Source organism: Leguminivora glycinivorella, chromosome 9, assembly GCF_023078275.1.
Source record: "Leguminivora glycinivorella isolate SPB_JAAS2020 chromosome 9, LegGlyc_1.1, whole genome shotgun sequence".
Classification (NCBI taxonomy): domain Eukaryota; kingdom Metazoa; phylum Arthropoda; class Insecta; order Lepidoptera; family Tortricidae; genus Leguminivora; species Leguminivora glycinivorella.
The window spans coordinates 1,502,716-1,530,227 of NC_062979.1; the positions used below are offsets into that span (position 1 = coordinate 1,502,716).

Sequence of the window (27,512 nt, forward strand, 5' to 3'; positions counted from 1 at the left end):
AAATCAAAGCGTGGAGGAGGAGCAAAATTAATTTTAAAAAATTTGCAGGGCTTTACACATGTTTTTAGGGTTTCCGTACCTCAAAAAGGAAAAACAGAACCCTTATAGGATCACTCGTGCGTCTGTCTGTCCGTCTTTCACAGCCAATTTTCTCCGAAACCACTGAGCCGATTAACTGGTGGCACACATATATAAACCTGTGACTCAAAGACGGACATGTAATTTTAATTAAAAAAAAATTATAGGGGCCCACTTTTTTTTAAATCGACAGCAAAGTATTTCCGGTGATGACTCTTCATGCTTGTGCGACGACTGCGAAGTGGCAAATAAAATAGTGGCAGACTTGAGGCACATATTCCAAAGAAAGAGGCGGCTGTTTTTATGAGTTGTTTGTCTAGGTTTAAACGAGGCATAACTAAAGCACTTAACTCAATATTCAATATCCGTATCCAGGCACACTCACGCATGCGTCTGCTTTGCCTTCTTTTTTATTTTTATGACTAGCTTAAATGCAATTGCCATCTGCCTTGAGGTCAACGATACAGCCAAAAAGTATAATTATTAAGTACATGCACCTGTTAACAATTAGGACCACCAGCAAATGCTTTAGCAGCCTGGATGTTGCCAAAACTGCTCTACAGCTGCGAGATTCCTGCTCCAATAACGGGACGAATAAATCAAAAATAATTGGACGAGACTCAAGCATCATCGTTCGAAATAGCGAACTGGAGAAGTTAGACAGAGACCGATTTATCTAACTCATATAGCTGTCTCTTGTTTGCGGATATTGTTTTAGAATAGACCCCCAGTAAAGGGAATAGATTGTAGGTTTGCACTTGACCGAACATTCCCCCTCTTTTGATTGATTTGGTGATTCACCGGCGGTAGGGAAGCAAATTTTATGTCTCTTTAGAGGACCATGAATTTATAAGATAAGATATAAAGCCAATTTGTTAAGTACTCATTAAAAGTAACTGTAAATTTTGCAACTAGGCTGTTAACAATAGACTTAATTAAGCCATTTTAATCTAGATTAAGCGAGATTGCCTGTTTTATGTTCTAGGCTCGCTGGAGCGAAGCCAGGACGAACCCATTATGTTAAACAATTCAATTTGGATCTAATAAATTAGAATCTGGAGACCATCTAGATTTAAAAATGCAGTAGGTTGAGGTATTACTATTAGTCTATGTAAACTTAATTGCATCACTCATTTAAACATTCCAGTTGTTTAAATAAAATGCTTAGGGCAAGTGATTCATCGTAAAAAAATAAGTATACGTGTGTATATACCGCTAGGCGCACCCCCGCGCGGCCGCTCGACACATCGCGGGCCGGCACTCAGTACCCAATTGACGTCCGTGCCGACAACAGTGCTTCTACGTTCCACAAAAACTTAAATGTGAGTCACCCTTTACATTTTTTCTTTTTAAAAATAAAATAAAAAAAACGTGAAAATTGAATTCCCAGTGCTGTGACCAATTTAAAAAAATACGCGTTGTCTGTGGCGTTCTAATTGCGAAAATGATATTCGCATATCGTGTCGGTTGTTTTGAGTTGTTAACGGAACTCTTTTGCTGTTTATGAGCATGCATGTCTTTACATGCCAGAGGTGTTTTTAAACATCTGCCCAGTGCGTTGCATTGTCTTTGTATCAGCTTTATCGCAGACGTTCGTTTCCGGAGGACGTGATCCGCTTGTTAATATAAAAAATATACCATTTATTTTATACCATTTGTTTTGCCAAGTGTTGGGAGGGGCAGCAACGGACAGGAAAATTACAATTATACTTCTATCTGCCTTTTCCTATTGGATACATATTCCTGGGATGTTTCATATCCGTTTGTCATACTTACAAAAACCGTTGAAGTTTTACTCATCTATTTTCATAATAAAGAGGGTAGTTTCCGAACTTCGTCAATAAGAAAACTTTTAACTACGCTATGCTATGAACAATGATAAAGTTGACAAAGTATCACAAAAGCAGATTATGAATCGTTCGAAACGAGGTCCTGATTTTGAAGAGGGTGCGTCAGATTTAGGGGAGACAATAAGCTTTAATATAAAAACAAAGAAAATTTGTACTCAATTCAAATTAATTTGTCAAAATGACAGCTCGAATTTGTCATCTATCTACCTTTACCGTCTTTCCAAATTTTCACTAAAATTTTTTTAAAAATACAGTTAACAGTAACGTTTCGGCTCGTTTGGTAGAATGCGGTGAATTAATTATGTTAATAAATGCAATTAAGCCTCACAGCAAGTGTCGTTCAACCAGCTTAAACCGGAGAAGAGCATTTGAATTTTGCACTTTTCTATTTTGTTATTTAGTTTACAGTATTTTTAGGAAGGACACATCGGCTTTTTATTAATTTATTTAAACTTTAATTAAGCTTCACAGGTCGTGACTCTAAGTGAACCAGGAATTTTGTTAGGAACTTTAAAACAAACGTATCTTAGTATTACTACTTGCATAAATTAAAAAAATATATACAAAAGTTAGCGCACATTCAATTAATTTATTAGGCTACAAAGCCCTTGAAAAGGACACCCCGGGTTGTCCTTGGTCTTGGTGCAATGTGAACGAACCCAAATCGTATCGGACTATATATAGCCACAATATGACTAACACTTAACATGTGGTAGTTCATATTTGTTATATAACAAACTTGAGGATTTAAGTTTTTAACTTTCAATAAACCTCGTTCTACTTAATTTTAAATTTGGAATCAGGAACTCTAATATGGTCAGCGAATGATTTAAATTTGGAATCAGGAACTCTAATATGGTCAGCGAATGACTGTGATCTTTTATTTTTCTAAAGAAAAAAGCTGGAGGTCATAAACAATATTCATAATCCCTTTTCTTCGACAACTAATATTCCTGAACGTGTATGATTATTTTCCCCTCACTAGCTCGGAAACACGTGTTTTGTCCTTTAATACCAGCGGGTAAAAACGCATTTTGTCCAATAGTGGGTAAAGTAATTTGACCTTGAATAAAGTCAAATTAATTGCTTTAAAATTTATAAAAGTAGGTGAATCTAGTAATAAAGATGATTTACCACCTGTGGAAATACTGGAAGCAGTGATGAACGCATTTTTTGCGTTATAGTTTCCTCGCTATAGTGAGGGGAAAAGTTTTGTGTTACACTCGGGTGCAAATGTATTTTTCCCCTCACTAGCTGGGAAACACGTGTTTTGTCCTTTAATACCTGCGGGTAAAAACGCATTTTATCCACTACTGGGTAAAGTAATTTAACCTTGAATAAAGTCAAATTAACTGCTTTAAAATTGATAAAAGTAGGTGAATCTAGTAATAATAGTTATTTGTTATAGTTACAGGTGGTAAATCATCTTTATTACTAGATTCACCTACTTTTATCAATTTTAAAGCAGTTAATTTGATTTTATAAAAGGTCAAATTACTTTACCCACTAGTGGATAAAATGCGTTTTTACCCGCTGGTATTAAAGGACAAAACACGTGTTTCCGAGCTAGTGAGGGGAAAAGATGATTTACCACCTGTGGAATTACTGGAAGCTGTAATAAACGCATTTATTGCGTTGTAGTTTCCTCGCTATAGTGAGGGGAAAAGTTTTGTGTTACACTCGCTTCGCTCGTGGTTCAACTATAGAATCCTTTCACTTGCTCGTTTTTCAATTCCACACTCGGCGTTAAAATACAGCTTTGCCCCCTTGTATAACAAATAACTATTACTTCTCGTGTGTTAAAAAACTCGCAAGTTCAGGATTCTATTCTCGAACCACTCGCTTCGCTCGTGGTTCAACTATCATGCGCGGATCCAGGGGGGAGCCTAAGTTGGCCATACAAATAGACCACGTGACCCCCCTGGGGCCCCGGCCCGGGCCTTTACCACGTGACCCCCCCCCCCTGGGCACGAAGCTGGATCCGCGCTTGTCAACTATAGAATCCGTTCACTTGCTCGTTTTTCAATTCCACACTCGGCGTTAAAATACAACTTTGCCCCCTTGTATAACAAATAACTATTAATCCACTTGTTATGTTCATCGACATTTTAATACCATCGTAATAAAACGTTTGTTGATTTTCTATGCATAGTATGAAATGAAATAGAATCATCGCTTTCCTTCCGGGAAAATAGCTTGAATCGGAATATTGGAAACAATAGGTTCTCTACGCCATTATATTTTGTAATTATTAATGAATAGGTTCGCAATCCACCATTGTTAAGTTTTATTTAAAATAAACCGCTAACCCTCAATTTTGCAATTTATCTATAAAGATACAAAAATTTTACCCTCCTTTTTTTGCTAGCTGAGGCTTGAACTCACGATTTTTTTGACGTGATAACGTCTAATAACTCGTTACTACGGGCTGCATGCACGAAAAAGATGACGTCATTGTCCCGTTCCTCAAAGCCACCAAGCAAGAGCAAGTGCTTTGTGTATGGACGGGGGGCCCGATTTTAGGACTTAGAAATTTAATTTTTTGTTAAAAATTTTCATTTATTATTTTTGAGTGTTTGTAATTTAAAAACATGAAAGATTGCATTAAAATAAGCATCTTTTATAGAATGAAGTTGCTTGAAAAACCTACTTATTTAGGAGTTAGAGCAGTACGAAGTTGCGAATTCTCCCATAGTATTTACTAAGGCGCCAGAGACTTAGAAAATTTACGATGATTTTTTTTACCAATATAACCTATGTTAATAGTGATAAATCATATAGAACACGTTTAAATAAGGATGTTTTGTTATATAAACTTTTTCTTTTCCATTAATATTTACTGAGATATTAGGGTTCTAAGATAAGTAAATGGCACTAGCACTTTAATAAAATTAACGCGTGTCTCGCAAACGGTCTAGGATACAAAATGACGACTTTTATATAGGTATAGGTTAGGTTCGTTAGGTATCTTCAAACGACCGAAGGCCAAACTGCACAGAATAGGAGCCCCGCGATCGCTTTCTGTCTCTGGCGACTTAGTAATGCTACGGGAAAATTTTGCAACTTTGCACCACTCTAACTCCTAAATTAGTAGGTTTTTAAAAAAACTTTAATTTATAAAAGATGCTTATTTTAATGCATTCTTTCAAATAAGAACAAAAAAACGTGAAAAAAGTCCCAGAATCGGGCCCCTTTTGCTATACTCTGACCGCCCCTGTCTATACTACTGTAATGTTTGACGTTATCACGTTAAACTACCGTCTGTAAACCGACTTTACAGACAACCGATTTTTTAAATTTAAGCTTAACTGAAACATATATTATTCCTCGCAATCTTAAGAAAAGGTTCTTTAGGCGAGAGTCTCAAGTAGGCAACAATAAGCTGCCAAAATAGGTATACACTTTGACCCTTGACACAACAATAATAAAATGATGACTAACCATTGTTTTATAATTTAATTACCAAGTTATTATGTAGGTTACCTACCAACGATAGTAGCTAAATAGGTGTTATAAAAAGGATACTCTGCCCAAGAGATGAGCAACCACGTACCCACTGCAACCTTCAACAGACAACGCAATAAATAAAAACTGAACTTTAATGACGTAACGCTACCTCGGCCCAAAGCCGGTTTCGATGACATGTCGACTTTCGCCGCTTTCTCGCTCCAACAAAAACTGCAATTAGTCCCCAGCCACATACACATACCGCACTTTATGGCTGGTGTTAAGATATGGGATTTTATTTCTTTTTAATTGTTTTACTTTAAAGCAGTATTTTTCACCCACTGGGGAGCCGCGAAGCGGATAGAAATAAATACTAAAGGGGGGGTTGTGCGATGAAAAAATAAAAGGTGGCCACGATATTCAATTTGTAATTAGATAGAAAAACACTAGTTTAAAAAAATAATTGTGAAGATATATCGTGACATTTGTAACACGTTGGCCACATTTAAAGAATACTGGTGAAAGAGGTCATTGTGTTTAAGAATTCTTTGAATGCTTTGCGCAATCATCAACAGATGTTGCTGAGTGAACTGATGTTTTGAACATGATCTTGTGCGACAGTCCGACAGACTAATTTACCATGTAAAATGTAAATGCCCTTTACCAAAACAATTAGATTTTATACATATTACAATGTTGCTATCAGAATCTTATTTAGGATAGTATAACGTATAAGTAAATGTTAGGTACCTACCTAACATTTACTTATATATTTTTTCCCCTCACTAGCTCGGAAACACGTGTTTTGTCCTTTAATACCAGCGGGTAAAAACGCATTTTATCCACTAGTGGGTAAAGTAATTCGACCTTGAATAAAGTCAAATTAACTGCTTTAAAATTGATAAAAGTAGGTGAATCTAGTAATAAAGATGATTTACCACCTGTGGAACTACTGGAAACAGTGACAAACACATTTTTTGCGTTTTAGTTTCCTCGCTATAGTGAGGGGAAAAGTTTTGTGTTACACTCGGGTGCAAATGTATTTTACTTCTCGTGTGTTAAAAAACTCGCAAGTTCAGGATTCTATTCTCGAACCACTCGCTTCGCTCGTGGTTCAACTATAGAATCCTTTCACTTGCTCGTTTTTCAATTTCACACTCGGCGTTAAAATACAACTTTGCCCCCTTGTATAACAAATAACTATTACTACACTCGCAGTGTTATTAATTTCTATAGGAACAATTGGGACGTGTTTTAGGAGATTTCGTGTAAAATTTTGATATACATAATTATTGTACATTTAATTAACGTATATCTGTATAGGTAGCAGAAGAGAATTTTAAACCAATTATTTTCCTGTTGATGCTCTAATTCTTTACAAATTTACATGGAATAACGACTTCATGACTACCAGTTTGCGGTAATAATTAGGTAGTTAATTATAAACCTATTCAAGCGAGTATAGGAAGTAGCATCTTTAATTACGTTAGATTTTATCGTAAAATAACAGCTGTTATGAATTAAAAAAAAAGAAAATTTTGGAATTTCGAGCGTCGCAAGAAATTCGCCACTTTACATGCAATTTTGATGTACACATTCGTTATGTACGAAGGTAATGTATTCCACGCAGACAGGACAGTAGATGACATGCGAGAGAGAGAAGGAGTATTTCCTAAGTACGCCAGAAAGAGAAGACCACTTCCCGAATAACCGAATCGATTGGCTGAGGGCTGGCGTACCCCTAATTCCTAAATGCTAGGGTTGTCGAGACCTCGACATATAAATGTGTAATAAAGATGAATTACTACCGCAAATGTTATATGATTGTGTTTCATGGGTTTGCTCATGGTTTAGCATGAAGCCACATTTATGAAAATTGATGATATGTTATTTTATGCAGTTATGCTGATGTTATTGAGAATTACTGTTATAAATTCCTTGATATTTTTGGATGAAACCGACGAACATTCGTATTTCAACTAGGTGCTATATTGATAATGGGTGAATTATTCTAGCACAGAAGTAGGTGAATAAGCAAAATGTAGGTCATTCTTGCTCTATTAGACTATATATTTGGCTGACAGATATGTTTCTATTTTATGCATACGTAAGCATTTTAGAACCGGTTATAGCAGCAGTATTTACTAAATTTTTTTTAAATAGGAGCATAGCATCATATCCAGACAAACTGTATTTAAAAATAACTGTCTCTAATTAAACCCATGCATTATAATACTTGGCAAACACCTGGAATTTAAATAAAACACTAAATTGTCTCTGGTCAGTCAGTTGGCAACCATATTTGTTCGATATACAAGCCCTAGGTACTCTAGGTACCCTACGCGTTGGTCGAATCAATATCGCACGCAGGGGGAGGCCAGACTGCAGCGATAAGCGTTTTAAATTGCAGACTCATTAATTGACTTAAATCTAATATAATTGAACTCCTTGAACTTAACAAGCCGTAAAATTCGTCTCGTTAAACTTGCACGAGTAGAGTGAATCCATTTGAAAAGTATATTATTTTTTTTTACGGATTAATCACATTAAGAATGCTTCAGCAAATCACTAGTCTTCAAATTTAAAAAGTATAAAATTTAAACCGTTAATTAGTCTAGTTCACAGATAAAAAATGTGCATTAACACAGATGTTCGAAATCTTAATTGTCTATGCTCGTGACGGACCATAAAGTCTGGTTTTGATGTTACATTCTAGCGCTGAGAGGTCGTTGACACGGTGTTACGGTGCGTTACTGAGCTATTGATTATTTGATACTGTGGGATTTGCACGAGATCTACAGTTATTAAGTAGTCTAATAATCCTAATATCCAATTTCATCTTTCCTATATTTATCGTGATGAATACCTACGTACCTACGCGTATGTCCCTATGGCTAATATTTGTATATGGATAATCATAATCAATCACAGAAAAATATTTTCTAGATACAATTTGTAAATATATGCATTTAAAATATACAAAAGTAATAAATATGGTTTATAAACATATTTTTTATTCAACCCTGGATGGGATGAAACAAGATGTATGCATGGGGATGAGGATTACCAATGTGGACCAATCTTAGATTTGTCTACTCGTTTTGTACAAGAACAAATAGTTAATAGCTGTTGTAAAAAATTGACCAAGCAAACCGTCATTATACCTAGTGTTGTAATTTGGCACTCGCGCAAGAATATTATTACTGTTTCCATATTTATAAACAAATAACCTTTCACATGTGTTTCTCCATTTACTGAATTATTAGAAACAGGTACTAGTCTATCCCACTTCTGACGCTACTTGAACATGATATACTCGTACAGCTCGCTCGTGGTTCAGACAATACGACGTTAGTCGGAAATGCAAATTCTATGCATTTTCGCTTTCGCAAATACTATGGTTAAATACCAATGTATTAATGAGGTTTTGAGCTTAATGCCAGTTGTGTTTATACGTGAAAGTTAGCTTGTATTTTATTTTTCGCTATTTAAATTTCTAGAAAGTTAAAGCAGACCTACACTAGTTTCCTTTATCTTGTGATCTACAGATAATTATTTTATATTAATACCTATTTTTACGTACCTTTTCGTAAAACCTAGACTGTGTAAGAAACAAAATAACTGACTTTATATAACCCCAAAAAAATTATACCAGATGGGGTTACTTTGATTCATGGGGTGACATTGGTCAACATTGTTTGACAATCCTTTTAAATCAAATAAAATTCACGCTGTTTTATTTCACTAACCTGTTTGGAATCTTGATCTACAAAAATTCCTAAATAAAATAAAACAAATTAAAACGCGATTTAAAAAATTTACGAAATATTCTACCAATATTAACTTTTACTTAGTATAGATTGATTGACTTTTTGTAAAGAACTGCGTAGGAAGCGAGCTTCCTTCGCCGCTAATTGTTATGTTTATGAATGGAATGACTGAGACTGGCGTTCACAATGGATGTTATGGGCCCTTCGTCATAGCTGCCGCATTCTTGTCCTATTAGCCATAATGGGAAAAGATATACTTAGTGGTATTTTAAAATAGTCTACCGTAGCTATATACATTTTAAGTCAAACCAGGTAAAAGTATTGGGAGCGTTTTGATTTTAACAAAATTTGATCAAGAGTTTCTCATTGGATGGTGGAATGACGACTTAAAACTTATAAAGACTTCTCTTAAATTCAAGTGCGATTCTCGATCATACAAATTTTTGTCGGTATTGTCTTAACTCTACTAATATCGTCGTATGTATCTTCTTCCAAATACATCTCAAATTTACAGATTTAGTCAGCGCCTCATATTTCCCTATTTAACCGATATCTGCCAATCAAAAGGCGTGTCATAAGAACGCGGGCTTCAAAATATCCTATGATGTCATAACGTAACTGATGTTTGACTCGAACACTTGAAAAAAATATGGCATGATGTCCGGTATCATTCAAGCCTAATCTATCGCAATAGGCGAGGCGCAATGTCAAGCGTTTTTGGATCTATATCAGTGTCATACAAATATCCGACTGTAATATTTTCCACGATTAGATATAAGATCGTGGTTTTGTATCAGCTCTTCATTTTAGCGTTTATCCCGAGTGTGGTATACTTGTGTGTGTATAACATACCTTCAAAAAAGGAGTGTACGAGTTTCTAATGGGTCGGCAACGCAACGCGCATGTGACACCCCTTGAGTTGCAGGCGTCTATAAGTTACGGTGACCGCTTTCCATCAGGCGGACCTATACCTGTTTGCCACCGACGTGGAATAAAAAAAAATAATAACTTGTGTGTGGAACAAACATGTCAAATCACTAAAGAGGCATCAAAACCATTATCGTACTACGCAAGTACCTAATACGTAACACCTTTTAAGGCTAAGCGGGCCGGCGTCTAGACCACTCAAACATCCAAATTAACGAGCTTTGTTAGCTTTGTAACTTTATTGTTCAATATAACTTTATTGATATACGTTAATTTTGTTCCTGTCTTGTATCTCTACAATGAAATAGTCGGTAGTAGTATTAAATACAAGAGATAAAACCTGCACAGAATGACCATAATAGGCTCGAAGCATTGGCGTTTTACGTATGGTAATGTTACATGAGTACAGATGAATCCACTCAAGCCTGAATAGGTGCATCATGTATTAAACATAAGACATGTCGTGATTGTGGATAGATGCTCGTCTAAAATGGAGTCTAGTCTACAAGGCTGTCCTAGTTGTCACAAAGCATGTTACAATAGTTGCTATCGATGTACGACATCAGAGAACTAAAGATACGCATTTCTATTGGGTATTGAGAATTTCTCTTTATGAAAGCATGTGTTTGATGACATAAGGATGAAGCGAGAAATACCATGAAATGATCAAATACGTAGAATGTTAAAAAAAATTAAAGCACTGTATCCACCACATAAGCAGGCTGTACATGTGGTTCGTAGGTCGGAAGGAAACTAAGATCCGTTTAGTGTTAGGTTTCTTCCGCTATAATATAACATACAAGTACGTAGTAAATACGTACTGGAAGATAATGGGTACATTTTACCCTTAAAAGGCAACTGCTAGTGCTACCATATACAGAAAATTAATCATGCTAAGTTACAAATGCATCAGAAAATTATTCTAGTCATCAAATTGCACAACCTTCTAAACCTTCAGTGCGATACCAAGTAATCAGTCTAGTTTTGATTTTCTAAGCCCAAATAAGCTTGTGCTTGTAGACACAAAGGAACTCGGTGCATTGATTTCTTTGTGTGACGAGTGCGTGGCTTATCTCGTTGGTAGTAGAATTTTAAACAGCCGGGTATAATGACATTTTTATCGGCGGCGTTGACTGTGACTGGTGACCATTCAGAACACATATATTGGACTGTAAACTAATGCGTACTTTGTGTGTATGTTTGTTTTCTCACAAATTGTAACTGTCTAAAGTAAATCTGATGATTCAAATGTTCGTATAAAAACGCATAAAATTAATTATTTATCCATTATCCATATGAAGACAGTATCATACTAGCTACAATCTATTTTATGTCCGATTAATGTTACCCGCATACTCAAAGTACTTAACCCCGATTATTGGTAGCTCTAATCTAAATATGTAGAATAAAACAAGTACTCAAATTTTCTAAAATGCATGTCTACAATATGACTGACTTTATTGCTGAGGATATTATGTGTTTTCCCACACAAGTTCACGTCTGAGCGTTCAATCGATCCAAAGCCATGGCAACAGCCTGTTCGCAGATGTTTCTTGTATCAGATTTACTCGATATGTCTGAATCCGTATACAATTGCCTTTGTTTTGTAAATAGAGGTAAAGAACAGATTATAAAGATATAAATGTTTCTATTTGTTGTTGAAAGTTGGCTCAGACTTTTTTTGCAAGTTTATCAGATGTTTTAGCAATCTTAATCATACGTCGCCTTTCAGTTTGACAAGGAATATCTAGAATCAATGAAACAGCGATAAGTTTTGAGTCAGTTTTATCTAAATCCGTAATGTAAACAACCTATAGTAAAATATTACATGTTTTCAAAACATAGTTGTTGGAACATCAACTATGTTTTGAAAACATGTAATTTGGCTCGCGATTTTGCTATAAATTTTCAACAACATTGAAGTCGATTTCGTATAATTTAATTGATATTGAATCTTTTTAGTTCAAACGGTAAAAGAAGATTGATTGCATATTATTATAATCATAGAAAATGAACAGAAAACTTTGAAAAACGGGGTGAGTTCAGGTATCCCATTATAAAACAAAATATAAATCTTTGTAAAGCGGGGTGAGTTTATGCATTCTATTATCAATTTTCGAAGCCCACTGACCCCACCGTAGCTCAATCCAACACACGAAACGAACAAAAATAACAAAATCAGTTTCATATTATAAAACCTTGTCTCACGAAGATAAAGAACATAAAAAACTTGATCCTTCCATTTTTCATTCCGACACAAAATTAGGCAACCGAACAAGTACGTAAAATTGAGTGACTTATACGGCAATTTAACCTACTTGTGGCGATTGCGCTCCATCTTGGGCGCGAAGGCGGTTCAGTTCCAGGGTTAGGTCGCAGATGGCGGTATTGGCGGTCCTTGCTGCAGGAATGCGTATTAATAGATGCAAGGTCAGGTCGCCTTGTGGCTTGCGGTATAACATGCAGTCTTATTTGTTAAGACGGACAAGATCTGAAAATAGACGGCGCCGGCTGAGACTTTGTATTCTGATTTTGAGCGATACACTTTCATTTCATCGCTTACAAATGGATACATACAACGGTTTCACAAATTTACGCTCTTAACATTTTGAACTCTGCCTGTAATCAATGTTTTTATACCGGTAGTAATACGGGTGTGGGTCTGTACTTGTAGTATGTAGGACTGTAGGTATGTATCAATCAATGCAGCCCACACTAAATGCGTATGCGTCGATTAACGGTAAAAATGGCGACGGCAGTTGTCATCCCATATAAAAATCACACCATATAGAATCTGATTTTTAACGGATAAATTCACAATTGCTGGCAGGACTGATTGACTAATCAGTACAGTACAAATCGACCTGTAACGAATCTGTTTATTATCCTTATAGGCTTTAAGTATACTTATAGCACGTTTTATTTTATTAAGCACACGATTGAGTCACTTTCGTGTTGGCGCCGCGTAATGAACGTTGTAAATCAGCAAAAACGGTACAGCGAGGCCAGCGATCTGCTTACGGTGAAATTTTAATAACTTTTAACTTTCTACGGTGCATGACTCACTGGCGGTCGTTGTACCGGCGGCCAGACTGTATCGATCCTCTGATTTTTAACTATTGTTGTTTAATTACGAGGATTTTGAGGCATGAGAATTTAGCTAAAGTTCAAATTGCTCGCTTTTGGATAGAGGTCCTATCTTATATTATATCTTCATCAAATCAGTCCAACTCAAACACAGCGTCTGGCATTACCTAAAAAATTCAAAGACAGTGTTTTGCCTTTATGGTTGTGTTACGTGTTTTCTATGTAACTACTGCTACTAAGCCGTTAAGCGTTTTTGGGTGCAAGCGTGACGAAAATAGAAAACATACCAAAAATGCTCATATCATTGTTTTCTAACATCCGTGAATTGTAGGTTAACATCAGTAGATGTTCTCCTACTCTCTAAGCTTCACGCGCTGGTAGTTTAAGATAATTCATCCGTATAAAACAAGTCTTAGATCCTATCGCATACGCCATATGGTGTTCGTAAGAGGGTGTCTCACGACACGACGAAATACTTTCCTTTTAGGGTAGAGACAGACTTGACCATTAACGTCGAGTTAATCCACAATAGCCCGTTGATTCGGCGCCAGATGGTCAGAGGAATTTGACCTGGTAAACTAAAGTTATGTCTGCCAGACTAGACTGGATTTACAGCGAAGCAAATGTCTGGATTCAGAGTTCAGACACCAACGAAAAGTTAGTTCACATTTCTTGAGAATCCAAAATGCAAATTTAGTGCAATCAAAATGGTATTTAGAATTTTAGATGCAGGGGTGACTCAAAATCTTAGGGGTGATTTACATCATATTTATGGATGTCGTCGAACCTTTTTTGTTAAAGCCACCCCAGTTGAACTCCGGTAGCAGGTTAAAACCTGATGAAACTGGCTTACGCACCTCACCATAAGTTTTTTGTTCGTTTTATTGACGTAAAGTGTAAGCGGATTATTTCTTGATACATTCACCGATGAATCAGAAATTCGAGGGTGAGTGGAATGAGTCAACTAAAGAAATAAAAAATAAAAGTGACACATTCCACTCCGTCTCACTTTAATTTAAAAATTGTCAGCTCTTTTAAAAATTTAAACAGTAATGATGCAAACAAGTCAAAGGTAATTAAAGTTTGCAATGACAGCTGATGAAATGTGCGTGTTTTTTGCACAAAACAATTACAATTTTCGATTAAACAGGAAGACTTTTTCACATAAGATGGCGTGATCATCTATTCCGTATGTTTAGTGGATTACGTGGATTGGAAAGTGCATGTGCAAATGAATTTTTTGCATGATCACAGAATTTCGCAACATGGCGCGTCAAATACACGTCTAATTACTGTCTAAAATTGACACGCGAATTTAACACGTGGGTAGGTAATAAAATTCATGAACTTACTGTTGGTGATTGAAATCAGTGGAAGGCAAGATGATAACAATTTAGAAATCGTCAAATTAACGTTTAATAAACAATATTTTATAGAAATAGTTATGTTTCTTATTGTAACATCAGTCATCCTGCTACATCTTTAACTTCGTTCGACGTCTGTGTGTTCGTGAATCGTGATGAAAATACAAGTTAAGGTGAATTCACTGTAGGATAATATTTGACATTACGTCTTTTGCAGTAAGGATTTAGCCTTCAATATAGCCACAGATATGCACACAGTCAATATAACTAGCTAGTTGTTAAACAGTCATCTTACACCGTCTTTCACGCTCTAACGCCTTGACTTAAGTAGATAGTCGTGAGATGTGGTCAACAAATACCTTAAAGGAGATGTTTTCGATTCTGAGTAGAACTTAATCGCAGGAATTCAGTTTTTTTGTTTATTTAGCCGGTGAGACTCATATGTCATTCACATGTGCGTTGTTTGACCGGGGGGTAACATGTCTCAAAGTTAAATGCCGGTAGTCTGATAGCGTCATGCTATTTAAAGGTACAGAGAACTTTTTTTACGTCACAAATTAGAAACGATCAAACATAGGAATTTATTAGGAATAGGAAGATGGCAATACAAAAGGTGGATGAAAGATGGTTGACATCGTTTCAAATAACCCCATGTTTGATTCGAAATAACCCTAGAAGTCAATCACATTTTTAAATACCTATTGTTTGTATTTTAATTTTATACTAATTATACGTAAGTATGTCTGTCTGTACGCTCTTTATACTATACAAATATCGTTTGAGACCCAGAGCAGTTTTATTATATCTCAGAATATTTACTGGAGTTTTTATGGGATATTAATAAATAGCAGATTTAAGTCGCGAGTAAAAGCTAGTTATTATAAAATACGCATGCGCAGCAGAGCGGGACGGGCGTGACACGACACCGCGTTGTGCAGCAGGGTTGCCACTTCGCTAATTACGATATAATTGAACGATAGGGCTGACACCGCTCCATGTCGGCTATAATCGTTAGGTTTAATGTGAGATTCGCATCTCTACGGAGTGGCAATTAAATGTCAAATTGTCAACCCTGATTTAGATTAATTGTGTTGATGTTGTTTTTGCATGAGAAAGATTTTAAATATTGAGATAAAAGGACACGGTTTTGCTGTGTTTAGAGGGTGGATTATTATTGTTCTGTTCAAAAGACGGAAATATTTGTGTGAAAGCCGTTAAGAGTATTCTATCAGAAGACCGAAAACTAGAAAAAAATACGTTAAACGTGAAACGCAATAACATTCATCATATTTTATTGTTATAATATAATTTACAAAACGATATCGACGATATCATAGCGCATTTCCTGTCATATTTCCGCGGATAGGCCTTGAGAACGGGTTAAGGTTAAAACTTAATTGATTCGTACTTTCAATAAAATTGATAATTAACAAAGTAATACGGAATACCAGTAATACCTAAACCGAATCAAAGTGATATTCCGAAAGACTTGTTTTTTATTCCGATGTTTGTGCCTCTGTGGCTATACAGTGTCTACCAGTTGTCAAACGAGTATTGAAACTGAATCTCTTGGCGGTCATCGGCCTTCGATTCGCATTACGCATTATTATTTATTATGAATGCGAAGCAGGACTGCATCGCAGATTCCGCGCGCAATTTGCTTGGGATTGTCCAATTTAGTACAATTGGATAAGTGCACAGAAGAAATTTTATATTATTTTTGCAAAAGCTAATACTTATTTACATACATACAATCACGCCTGTATCCCATAAAGGGGTAGGCAGAGCACATGAAACTACTAAAGCTTCAGTGCCACTCTTGGCAAGTAAGGGGTTGAAAGAAAATGAAACTGACATTGCAGTGACAGGTTGCCAGCCTCTCGCCTACGCCACAATTTAACTCATATCCCACAGTCGCCTTCTACGACACCCACGGGAAGAAAGGGGGTGGTGAAATTCTTAACCCGTCACCACACAGTAAATAATACTTATTTAGTTGTATGTTATGAATCTTTGATGATATCCTATCCAAGTAAACAAACGCAAACGCAAAACAAAAATATTTTTTAGGAAAAAAATGCAGTAGTGCACGTAATTTGACTATCGTTTTTTCATATACTGTCAAACGGGGTGAATAGAGACGAAACCTAATATATAATTTACCTGACGTTTACAAAATACGAATATCTACATATACGTGTATCGTAATAATTGTAACTACTATTTTTTTAAATCGGATGAAAAATTTTCCGAAAGCTTTTGTAAAGAAATGGTCAGTAAAATCCATTTTCACACCCTCTAGCACAACTTGCCTTGCCGCGCGCGAGCAACGCGAGTTCATACTTGAAGTCGCACTTGACGTATGGTCTCGCGCGACAAGGCAAGTTGTGCTAAAGGGTCTGTTTGTCCCTATTCACCTCGGCCATCTCTATTCACCCCTTTTGACGATATTTATGCTAGGTTTCCTGGACCCCCACGTAGGCATACATCGTTAGTCAGATGACTAAAGATGTATGCCTATGACCCTGATTGAATGTCATTGTCACACGAGGTGCTAACCCTGGCAACCTACATTCTAATTTTTCTGGGTCTCATCTCATCCCATTGTGTACCGCAGCTCGTCTCTGTTGTAAACTAGATCTCGTGACGTTGTTGTGTACCTACGTAGACGGTAGAACTATAATATTATATGTAAGTATGTCGGTACAGCACTTTTAGTTGTACCTAAATAACTAATAAGTGTTACTTGTTTTATTATAAATGCAGTAATCAATTTTAAGGAAATCTTATCACTAAAATAAGGCGGTTAAGAAATTTAGGGACGGCGGAATGTTTATATCCTATAGAAAATTTGAATTTCGCGCCTTTTTTAGTAACAAGATTTATTTGACCGCCTTCTGTCCGGTTTGTCCGTATTATGTTTCGTAGAGTACCAAGTCTTGACCGCAGTTTTTTTTGCCATATTTGCTTGAATAAACCCAAACGAGATTGGTTCCGCAAATACATTAGGTTGGTAACTGAAATTCAAAACAACAGAAATATGATCATGCGGATATCTTCAATTATTTTGAACGCATCCGTTTTTTATGTCGTGTTTACGGAACTAATATAATAAGTAGCTAAACTAAATAGTTCATCTTGCTCTTACACATTCTGTAAGGCAGTTTAAAGTAATGAAATTTGATTTTTTTTATAAGTCTGGCTGTTTGTACACTCTACACAGGGCGGTGGAGTGGAGTGAGTGAAGAGGTACCATCAATCTAAACTACCCTATTAGTTTAGATCGATTGGGAGGTAGGTACCTACCTACCCTCATCACTTCGGTGTCGCGATTAGTTACACTTATATCCACTCTTCTAATCTTTAATAGATTTTTTTATAAAATTGGTAACTATTAATATTAAATATTATTCTTAATTTATCTCCTTCGCAACCGAGATTGTCTTACCCTTTCGGGTTTCGAAATTCAGAGGCGCAAAATGAAGTCATCACGAATTCTCGTGCCTATAAAGTTCGATCGACCACCATTTGCAATATAAACATAGCGCGGTGTTTAATTTCCTGGATTGAGTAAGGGAAAAGTCTCCGGATGTAGGTAGAGAAAATCAATAAAAAATCTCAAGAAACAGTATTGCCACGAGACTCTTCGCGACAACAATGCCCGACAAATTTCGTATTCCATGCGTGCCACAACACAAAATACGAAGTAGAGGTAGGTTGATATATGGCGGGCCTTTTTGATCAATGAGTCATAGGTCCTTGCTCTCTCTAATTCATACGGGGAGTTAAAAAAAAAACTAACTATTTTTTCTGTGCTTGTTCCATTTTGAATGCTTATAAAAATCTATGTCGCATGGGTCATAAAGTGACTTTGCCAAGTTTTACTTCGCATACCTACATTACGCGCCGCAATAATTCAAATTAGAATAATTAGAATTTATGGTATCGTATTGTTATTCCATAAGTAGAAATCTAATGGCTGCTAAAAGGTGCCAACAGGGGAGTTCAATGACATCGTAATAGTTATTTGTTAGCTTCTTCATTCCAAGAAGTTTCTTCAGATAACTAACTATACTTATTGTTATGACTCAAAGTTGGCGACTACGACAAAGTTTCGCCTTGCAAACGAATCTCTAGATAGACCTTTTGGGTTATTACTTTATATAAGAAATCACCAAGCTAAAGAGCCTTTTGAGCCATGAAACGGAAGGTGTGCTAAAGGATGATTAAATAGAATTAGCACCAGATTAAAAACAGATATGACCACTGCTTTAATAACCAAACCACAGAAAAGGGGTTGTCTAAAATATATTTGTAACGCTAAATAACTAAAAAAGTAAAAACCTATAACAAAACAATACAGAGGTAGGTACCTACTTGCTTTCAGCCGGTCAGAATTGTTCATAGAGCCCTCGTATCGCCGCCGGTGAAGTTACATCTTCGTACTACTAGGGTTAAATGGTTAATCACAAGGCCCCACCATAGTTTTCTCCGGCTCCTTATAATAGTACGGGTCCGGCTGAGGTCCAACACGACTCATTTGGTCTCGGAACAAGCGATACACATTGCCGTGCTGTGGGGCGATGACGCGGCCGAATGGAGTGTCTTTGAGGCGCCAGCCGTAGTCCCAGCCGCTTTTTTCGGCGAAGTAATATCTTTGAAAAACGAAGAATTCATTAAATCAGTGCTAAGTTAATTTGGAAAGGAACCAGCAGCGGCTGGTCCGTACAAGCCGATTCCCACCGGATTGTCTAAAATTGATTACTAGTAAAGTACCTAATGTTAAGGTAGGTTTCTTTTTGCTCAGTGTTGCCTAGCAGAAATTTTCACCAGCCGCCACTGATAGGAACATATACTGCTCTGCTCGAGTTGTATATCGTATGATGTTATGGTGCTGCGGGGATCTACCGCAAATGCTATGCTAAAGGCGCTGTTCTTAGTTCTTTCCCCTAGGCTCAGATCCTCAGAGCATAAAATAATATACAATACCTTTTCCTATATTTGTGCTCAGATCAAATCTGTTACTTCATAAAGTACACCTACCTACCTATTTATCCATATTATAAGTTGCCAGTATCATACCTGTCCTCCGGCTTAATCTTGGTCCTCTTATTTAGATACACAACTCGCCCAAAAAACGGTTTCGGTTTAAACAGAACCTCCGTAAGCGCCGGATCCACCGGCTTCATAATCGGATCCGGGCTCAGGTCCGTATCCGGACGGCCGAGTCTCGGATCATCCTTTGGGTCTCCGAGACCTATGGCTGGGATTGCGTGTTCTTTTCGTAAGGATTCTATGCCGGGGATGGTTTTGGCGTCGTGGATAGGGGTGCGACGTCGGTTGTAGCCTGATGATACGAAGTCGCGAGTTGTTGCAGCTAGGGAATGAGTAAAGGCATCTTTCTAAAAAATATGTATTAGGTCATTCAAGATCCTGGCGTTCTCGTAACCTTTTCTCTACATAGTTCTCTAAGAATTCTAACTTTACTATATCAACTGTCTAAATCTAGAACTAATAAGTTTGTAAGAGCATAATTTATGATGAGGTGTATATCGCTTCTGATTTCAATCTCAGGACCGAAATTAGACATGGTGAAATTACCCGGTAATTCTTATAACAACATTCAACTCTTACCCAATCCACCAATCATATTCTGCTTAATAACATCGATGTCTGTAAGGTTTTTATCAGGCCGGGTAAGAACAGCCGCCTGCATAAGTTTCTCCTGGTGTATAGTGTTCCATTTCTGTCGGAGTCTCGCTGTTTTCTCACAGCTCTCTATAAAGAACTTTATATAGTCCGGATTTGTGATGTCTGGTTGCGGCATCGTTTAGTTACAAGAAAGAAAAAAATGATTTAAAATTATATATAATTATAAGAAAAACTGCCACTGAACTAAAATTGCTCTCTGACTTCTGACATCACTTCTGCTGTCAAATTTTAAGTTTGCCATGAGGTTTTTCTTCAAAAAGATTTGCCTACTCTTCAAATATCTACCTAAAGTTCTTGCATAGAGCCTAAATTGGATAAACCGTTACGAAATGAAAAAATTAGCTTTGGTTAATAACGAACTGCTTAAATCACCTAAAATTAAAACAAGTAAGTAGGCAAAAGAGACAAACAACAGTTATCCAACGTATATTTTAAAAACAATAGGTTTCAACGAAAACATGCGCATTGCAAAAGAATGGAGCGGTAAGCCACTGCATCTGACTCATAATATGGCGATAAGACCTCGCCCTAGAAGGCCCTAAACCACAAAGGATTTATTGAGTTAATCAACCGAATTACACGCCCAGTTCAACGTTCACGTTCAACGGCGGCAGATAAACCGTTAGCGGTTTTCGCTCGCTGTTCAAATGTAATAAAATAGTATATAAGTGTTTTTAGATAAATAAATTAAAAAAAAAAAAAAGTTGATCACAGTGTCTCATCACATGTGAATAAAGCAAATATCTATACCTACATTCCCCCTCAATGTGATTGAAATAAGGTTCATAAAAGGTTGACTCTGTTCTTGGATGGTTCTTGGTACTTGGTCGATGACTCAAAACATTTCTTTGTGAGAACCAGAGAACTCTCGAAACAAAAGACCATTGATGGTTTGACCGATTTAGGAAGTGATTTAGTGCGGGGGCGTTTTTACGAACTCTTAAAAGGAGAGTGGCTGGTTGCGACATTTAATTGCTATCAGGTTGCCATCTATTTAATGTACTGACATACAAAATTGTGTAATTTTATATTAAGTAGCTACTTACCTACTTAATAATAATAATAATAAGAGTATAGTCTCATAGCGAAGAGTCTCGACCAACATCTTAAGAGACTCTCGCTCGGTGGTTGGATCAAGGGTCAGATGCAGAAGGCGGTGATTTTGGACACAGTGCGGATAGTCCGACGGTTCCTCTCTTTGCAGCCCTAACCACCGGCAGCTTGGGCCCTGCCCCGCTGCTGGCGGCACCCTAGGTTAGGTTTTTTATAATATGTTTATATTTTTTTATTGTTTTGTAAGTGGTTTTGTATTTTACTTTTATATTCGTATTATAAATAACCTAGCCTAAGATTTGAAAGAAATAAAGAGGAATAATAATAATCTTTATTGCGACCATGGTATTTGACACAGTTGTTATAATAAAAATGTACAGCAGCTCATGGACCCTGATAAGGATATAGCAATTTATCAATTAAGCAATTCATACTTCTTACTTATCTTATAAGTAAAAGTACTTAGCCTAAATGTTACAATAAACATTTTGTTATTAAAATTCAATTAGTATCATCAGTCATAAACTCCGACACTGCATAATAACATTTCTCCAGTAAAAATGACTTCAGTGAGTTCATAAAAAGATTAGGTTTTTCTATTGTTTTTAACGCGATCGGTATTTTATTATAAATCTTTATTGCGCTGTAATAAGGACCTTTTTGATAGATGTCCAGAACAGATTCCGGAAGAATTAAATTATGTTTTCGTCGTTCGCTCTTATTGAATTTAAATAAATGTGGGTTATTTCGGACAAACATTACAACCTCATAAATATATATACAGGGAAGAGTTAAAACTTTTAGCTTAATGAAGTGAGGCCTGCAGCTAAAGCTATCTGTAGCGCTGTTCAGTTTTTCCATACATTTTCCGTAACTCTCACTGAAAACGTAACGTATTTTTTAACTCAAAAAAGTCATGGTAATGCTACAGTTTGAGGTATATTGGCAATAATACGAATGCATTGTTTTTGTAGGATGAAGACGCCACTTGCGTTTGTGCTATTTTATGGCAACTGTCTAGCGTCTTTTTTCTAGCGTACCTATCTCATCCATACTAATATTATAAATGGGAAAGTGTGTGTGTAGGGTTGTAAATAGAAAAAAAAACAAATGTTTTTTTTCAGAATTATGAAAAAAAACCGAGCACCTTGGTTTTTTTCTAAATATGGTTTTTTTTTTCAGATGAACAAATAATACGACAATAACGGTTTTTCGTGAGTTGTAACGTGTTTCAATAACAATAACGTACATTTTAATTCAGTATACAAACGTTTATTGGGGAATCCCCGATGCGGCGTGCAGCGTGGAGAGGCGGTGGTGTTGCCAACAGTAAATAGTGATAACTACAAACTACAGATTTCGTAAATGTTACTTTTATAAGACCAGAAATTAAAGTTAAATAACCAAATCAAATCAAATGATTAAATTCGTTTAATAGTTAACACTAAGTCTAAAAAACCGTATAAAAGTATTAACTACTTTGCAAATTTTGAGATTTCGTACTTTAGAAAAAAAACATACTCCAGAAAAAAAACTGTTTTTTTTTCACGGTTTTTTTTCATGTTTTTTTTTCAAGCCAGAAAAAAACCGTTTTTTTACAACCCTATGTGTGTGTCTGTTTGTTTGTCCGTCTTTCACGGCAAAACGGAGCGACGAATTGACGTGATATTTTTAAGTGAAGATAGTTGAAGGGATGGAGAGTGACATAGGCTACTTTTTGTCTCTTTCTAACGCGAGCGAAGCCACGGGCAAAAGCAAGTAGGTAATAAAGCGTTATACCACTTACCACTGCCTATATCGAATTGACGAAAGTATTTTTTTTTGTTACAGTAAAAAATGGCCTGCTCAGTCGACGCCCCCTCCCTGAAGGATTTGCCGAAGGTGGCCACAGACCTCAAGAGCCAGCTCGAGGGTTTCAACACCAGCTGCCTCAAGGACGTCGACACCAATGAGAAGATCGTGCTGCCATCTGCTGAAGGTTCGTGTCTATGGTTAAATAAATAATTAAAAAAATATACCAAGCAGGATCGCAATACTTCCCCGCCAATTCGACGATATGTATACTTGAACACGCCCAATTATGTCAGTAGAAAAAGGCGTGAAATTCAAAATTACTTTACGAACCTTAAATGGTGCTTACATGTCACCAATTAGGACCTAATGATACGTTTTTGAAATTTGCTGCCTTATTGTAATTGTAATACTAAAAATAGTTTACTAAACTATATTTTAATTGGCAGTTTCTGGTTTTAATCCCCGGAGAAAAACAAGCAACTACCTCTTTTATAGTGTACCTAATTCATCATGCAATGACTCAATAAAAAAATAAATCGGATTATTTAAATTGCAACAGACATCGCCCAAGAGAAGCTACACACAGCTCTTCTACAAGGTGTAGAACAGTTTCAACCCTCAGCCCTAAGGAAAACAGAGACGGTCGAAAAAGTTGTGCTACCTAACGCTCTAGGTATCCTGAGTGGCTGAATACTTGATTTAGAACTCCTAATTTTATTATAGCGCAAGCGTGCACTAATTGGTTTTGCTTCGCTAAATCAGTTTAACTTTTCTCTAATTATAAACTCCTGTGTATTATTTATGGCCACATTACATTCGAAGATCATTCACTCCCATTAAATAACCTGTTTTCAGACTTTTACTGTGTTGTGTTCGTTGTGAAATCATCAAGATTCAAGATAATCACTAATATATATCAACTGGCTGATTTTACACTTGAAATAACTCGCTTTGTTGTTTTTACTTTTGACAGTCGAAAATAGCGCGATTGTAATCAAGTTTTAAATTAGGAACCATGAAATTAACGAAAGTTGTCTATGATTTTCAGATGTTGCCACAGAGAAAACTCAAAAGTCCCTGTTCGACGGCATTGAGAAGTTCGATGCCACAAGGCTGAAACACACAGAGACGCAGGAAAAGAACCCGCTTCCTGACAAAGATGGTATATACATTTACCGTATTCATGAATATTTTATTTACACCTGTGCATGAGCACATGCTGGGGGCACCTGTATCAAAGCATTAAAACGCCACAGTATTCTAACTTAAATTTTGCGCCGATAGTTTAATAATGCCATAGCCGACTTTCAATAACTATCGCGTTGTAATTTTAGAAAAGTTTAACCCAAAACGTGAGATTAACTATTCTTAAAAAACTTAAAATTTAACCTCGTAAGTCCCAGGCCTATTATTTAGATTTTGTATTTGGAACTTTATTTTATTTGTATTAGAGTTCAAAACTCAAATATAATTTACACGTCTTGTACAAGTCCCTTAATAGTAAATGTTGTTTTTGATTGATTAATTATTATTTTTAGTGTTAGTGTCACTAAATAATATTGTTTTTTGTTCAATCGTTCTGATACTTTTGAAACTTGACATTAAATAGATTTCTATGCATAAATACATTTGAAAAAAGGCAACGGAATACATTTGTTTTTTTTTTTTTGAGATTTTAGAAATGATTCTTAAATTTTACTATAATAATATATAGAATCCAATATTTATCTTTTACATCAACGGTGAGTCTAAAAGCACAGGCATCCTTTCCTTTCACGGTCATATTTTCGGTCCGGTAACAAACACTAACGTTCTGCAGTTTGTAATCGCATTGGCAAAATAAACAATGCTTCTCTAAACGCAATAGATAACGGCCATAATAATGAACGAGGATTTAGACACAATAATAATAATAATGCAATTAAAAACCCATAGTATATGCATGGATATTTTATAATTATTAGCCATGTTAATTTGCGTTTATTGCATTTGCGCTTTTATTTTATTTTTTGCGTTGCACCTTTTGCTTATAACAGTTGTGGCTGCGGAGAAGGCGCATCAAAATCTCCTGGAAGGCGTGGAACACTTCGACAAAGCTCAGATGAAGCACGCAACTACAGAAGAAAAGAATCCCTTGCCGCCACAAGAAGGTTCCTGCTTTGTTATTTTTTGTTTTTAGTTTTACTACAATTTAATTACGTGCACCAACTTTTATTACAGCAAATATAAATCTTTTAATACCATTGGATCACTGACAAAATATCCTAAACAAGAAGCAAGGTATTTGCTAATTTAATGAAACCAAGCAACTAAACATGATTCATGGTTGTAGAAAAAGTTCGGGTTAAATTAAAACATTCAGTAGTTTTCTATTTTGTGACTCATCTTGTTTTGCATAAATTGACTTGGTTTTAAGTCAAACCAAGTTAGGTAATGTGTGGGTGACGTAAACTGGGGATACCAGAAACCGTACGGAGCGAATAGAGAGAAATTTTGTATTTCTCGTCCTCCTCTTTTCCTTATCTCAAAAAACTGACACCTTGTTATTTCCACAGCTATCGAGGCGGAGAAGGAAAAGAACAAATTCCTTAATGGTATCGAGAACTTTGACCCCACCAAGCTGAAGCACACGGAGACGTGCGAGAAGAACCCTCTGCCCACTAAGGACATCATCGAGCAGGAGAAGACCGCCTAAGCGTTCCACCTCGCTATGTAGCGCTAGTATCGCCCTTATTTTAAACGTCGATATAAGTTAAATAAGAAACCAAATATAAGTTACATCGACAATGTCCATCGCATACCATAGTGCATTAAGCCAAAACCAAAAACACATTGCAGACATGTGCCAAAAACGCATAAATACTTTAAAAATCTCAAATACCATCGTTGTAACTTATAGTGGTAGTACTGTAACAGACCCGTTTACGACTTTCATTTCAGGCAGTCTTCCTTTGAAATTACAGCGCCATTAACTGGTTTTTTTAACCAACAGATCAATATTTACAGACTTTTACGGGACTGAAGAAATTGAAGAATAGACGTAAACTGGTTCTTATCATTAGATTTTAAGAACCGAAATTTCTATGTCACTTCTTATCGTATATTTGTCGAATAATAATTGTATTTTATGAGCATTTTATTATTTTATTTATATTGAAGTGAATAATTAAGTATTAATATCAAGTACTGATTTTATTTTAGTCGAGAACACAGCACTCCAAGATTTTATTACAGTACCAGATTTATTTTAAGATTTGTGCGTGTGTTCTCTGTTAAGTTGAAAGATTATTAATTTAAGTACCAAATGAAATTCATGCATCATTATGTGTGTAAAGTGGCTCTGGTCAATAAAATATTACTAGAATATTAGTCTCTTGTGGCATTCGGTTTCAATGGTAACTTACTTTTGCGTTGATATAAATGTATGCATTTTTAATGTTACATTAACTTAGAAATAAGTAAAATATCATCGAAATTTGTAGTACTGTATGTAATAATTGTATTTGCTCAACCGTGTTTGGAATAAAATATTCCCATTCTAAAAGGCAATTCGTTTTAAGTGGTACGTTTTTATAAACCATATACAAAACAAAACATCAATTTCCAATTTTATATTATGCTGTAATAATTACAACAATTGTAACCATTTTACCAAAATTTTGTATGTTTTTACTGACGGTGCTTTTTATAAATACAAAATAAAACGTATGTTGCATTTTTTTTATCAAATACCTTTCCCTGACATGGTTCCTAGAGTAGTGATTAGTTCTAGTAGCACAAACCGAAATTAGTTCGTCTTGATTTCTCTTTGATACCTATATGATGAGTATATTGTGTCAAATCCAGATTGTATAAACAGGTTTGGTATAGTATAAGTACCTATGTATAGTCAGTAGGTAGCAGTAGTAGAAGGTACTACAACTAAGTATAACCAGGGCAAAATTTTCCAATTAACACAATTCCTCACAAGGAATTTTGTTATTCAAGTTCCCCTATTAATTGCAGGTTCCCTTGTTAATTACAGGCGGGTCAAAGTACGTCTGTACCGACCGACCCCAAATCGATAAAACTGTTGTTATTGCATTCATCGAAACTTAATAAATGGCTCAAATTATTTCATTGTTATTCAGATTCTCAAATTTCGTTACGATTGATTAAGTTTTGAAAGAGGAAACAGTCGAGAGCGGAACCTCGATTTTATCGCAATATCTTTTAACTGAGTTGTTCTTAATGGACATTTTTTTCGATAAATCTAGTAGTTCTAGTACACTAGTATATTAAACTATCTCAGTACACTAGTATATTAAACTATAATTCCCAAATTGAAAGGGGGGCTCCTTTGCATTTTCACTCCTGTAGCGTCTTAACAATAATACTCACGAAAAAAATATTTGCCGGTTATATCCAAGAATTAATTTACATAGTTTATC

General features: G+C 35.9%; 2 protein-coding genes across 4 annotated transcripts; one reads left to right on the top strand and one right to left on the bottom strand.

The window, feature by feature from the left end:
- Positions 1-1,278: 1,278 nt before the first annotated feature.
- LOC125229519 (thymosin beta) lies at positions 1,279-26,790 on the top strand. 3 transcript variants are annotated; one of them, XM_048134378.1, is made up of 6 exons: positions 1,279-1,400; positions 23,119-23,266; positions 23,642-23,755; positions 24,131-24,244; positions 25,119-25,232; positions 25,638-26,790. In XM_048134378.1, the coding sequence occupies exons 2-6, from the start codon at positions 23,125-23,127 to the stop codon at positions 25,775-25,777; spliced, it is 624 nt and encodes a 207-aa protein (XP_047990335.1). In that variant the 5' UTR covers positions 1,279-1,400; positions 23,119-23,124; the 3' UTR covers positions 25,778-26,790. The 3 variants fall into 3 exon arrangements, with proteins under 3 accessions (XP_047990335.1, XP_047990337.1, XP_047990336.1); XM_048134380.1 differs by lacking the exon at positions 25,119-25,232; XM_048134379.1 differs by lacking the exon at positions 23,642-23,755 and having other exon boundaries at positions 1,280-1,400.
- On the bottom strand, positions 18,767-20,350 carry LOC125229796. Its single transcript, XM_048134737.1, has 3 exons — positions 20,158-20,350; positions 19,606-19,900; positions 18,767-19,178 (listed from the first exon to the last, which is right to left on the bottom strand). Exons 1-3 carry the CDS (start codon positions 20,348-20,350, stop codon positions 18,986-18,988), a joined length of 681 nt encoding a protein of 226 aa, XP_047990694.1. The 3' UTR covers positions 18,767-18,985.
- Positions 26,791-27,512: the final 722 nt, after the last annotated feature.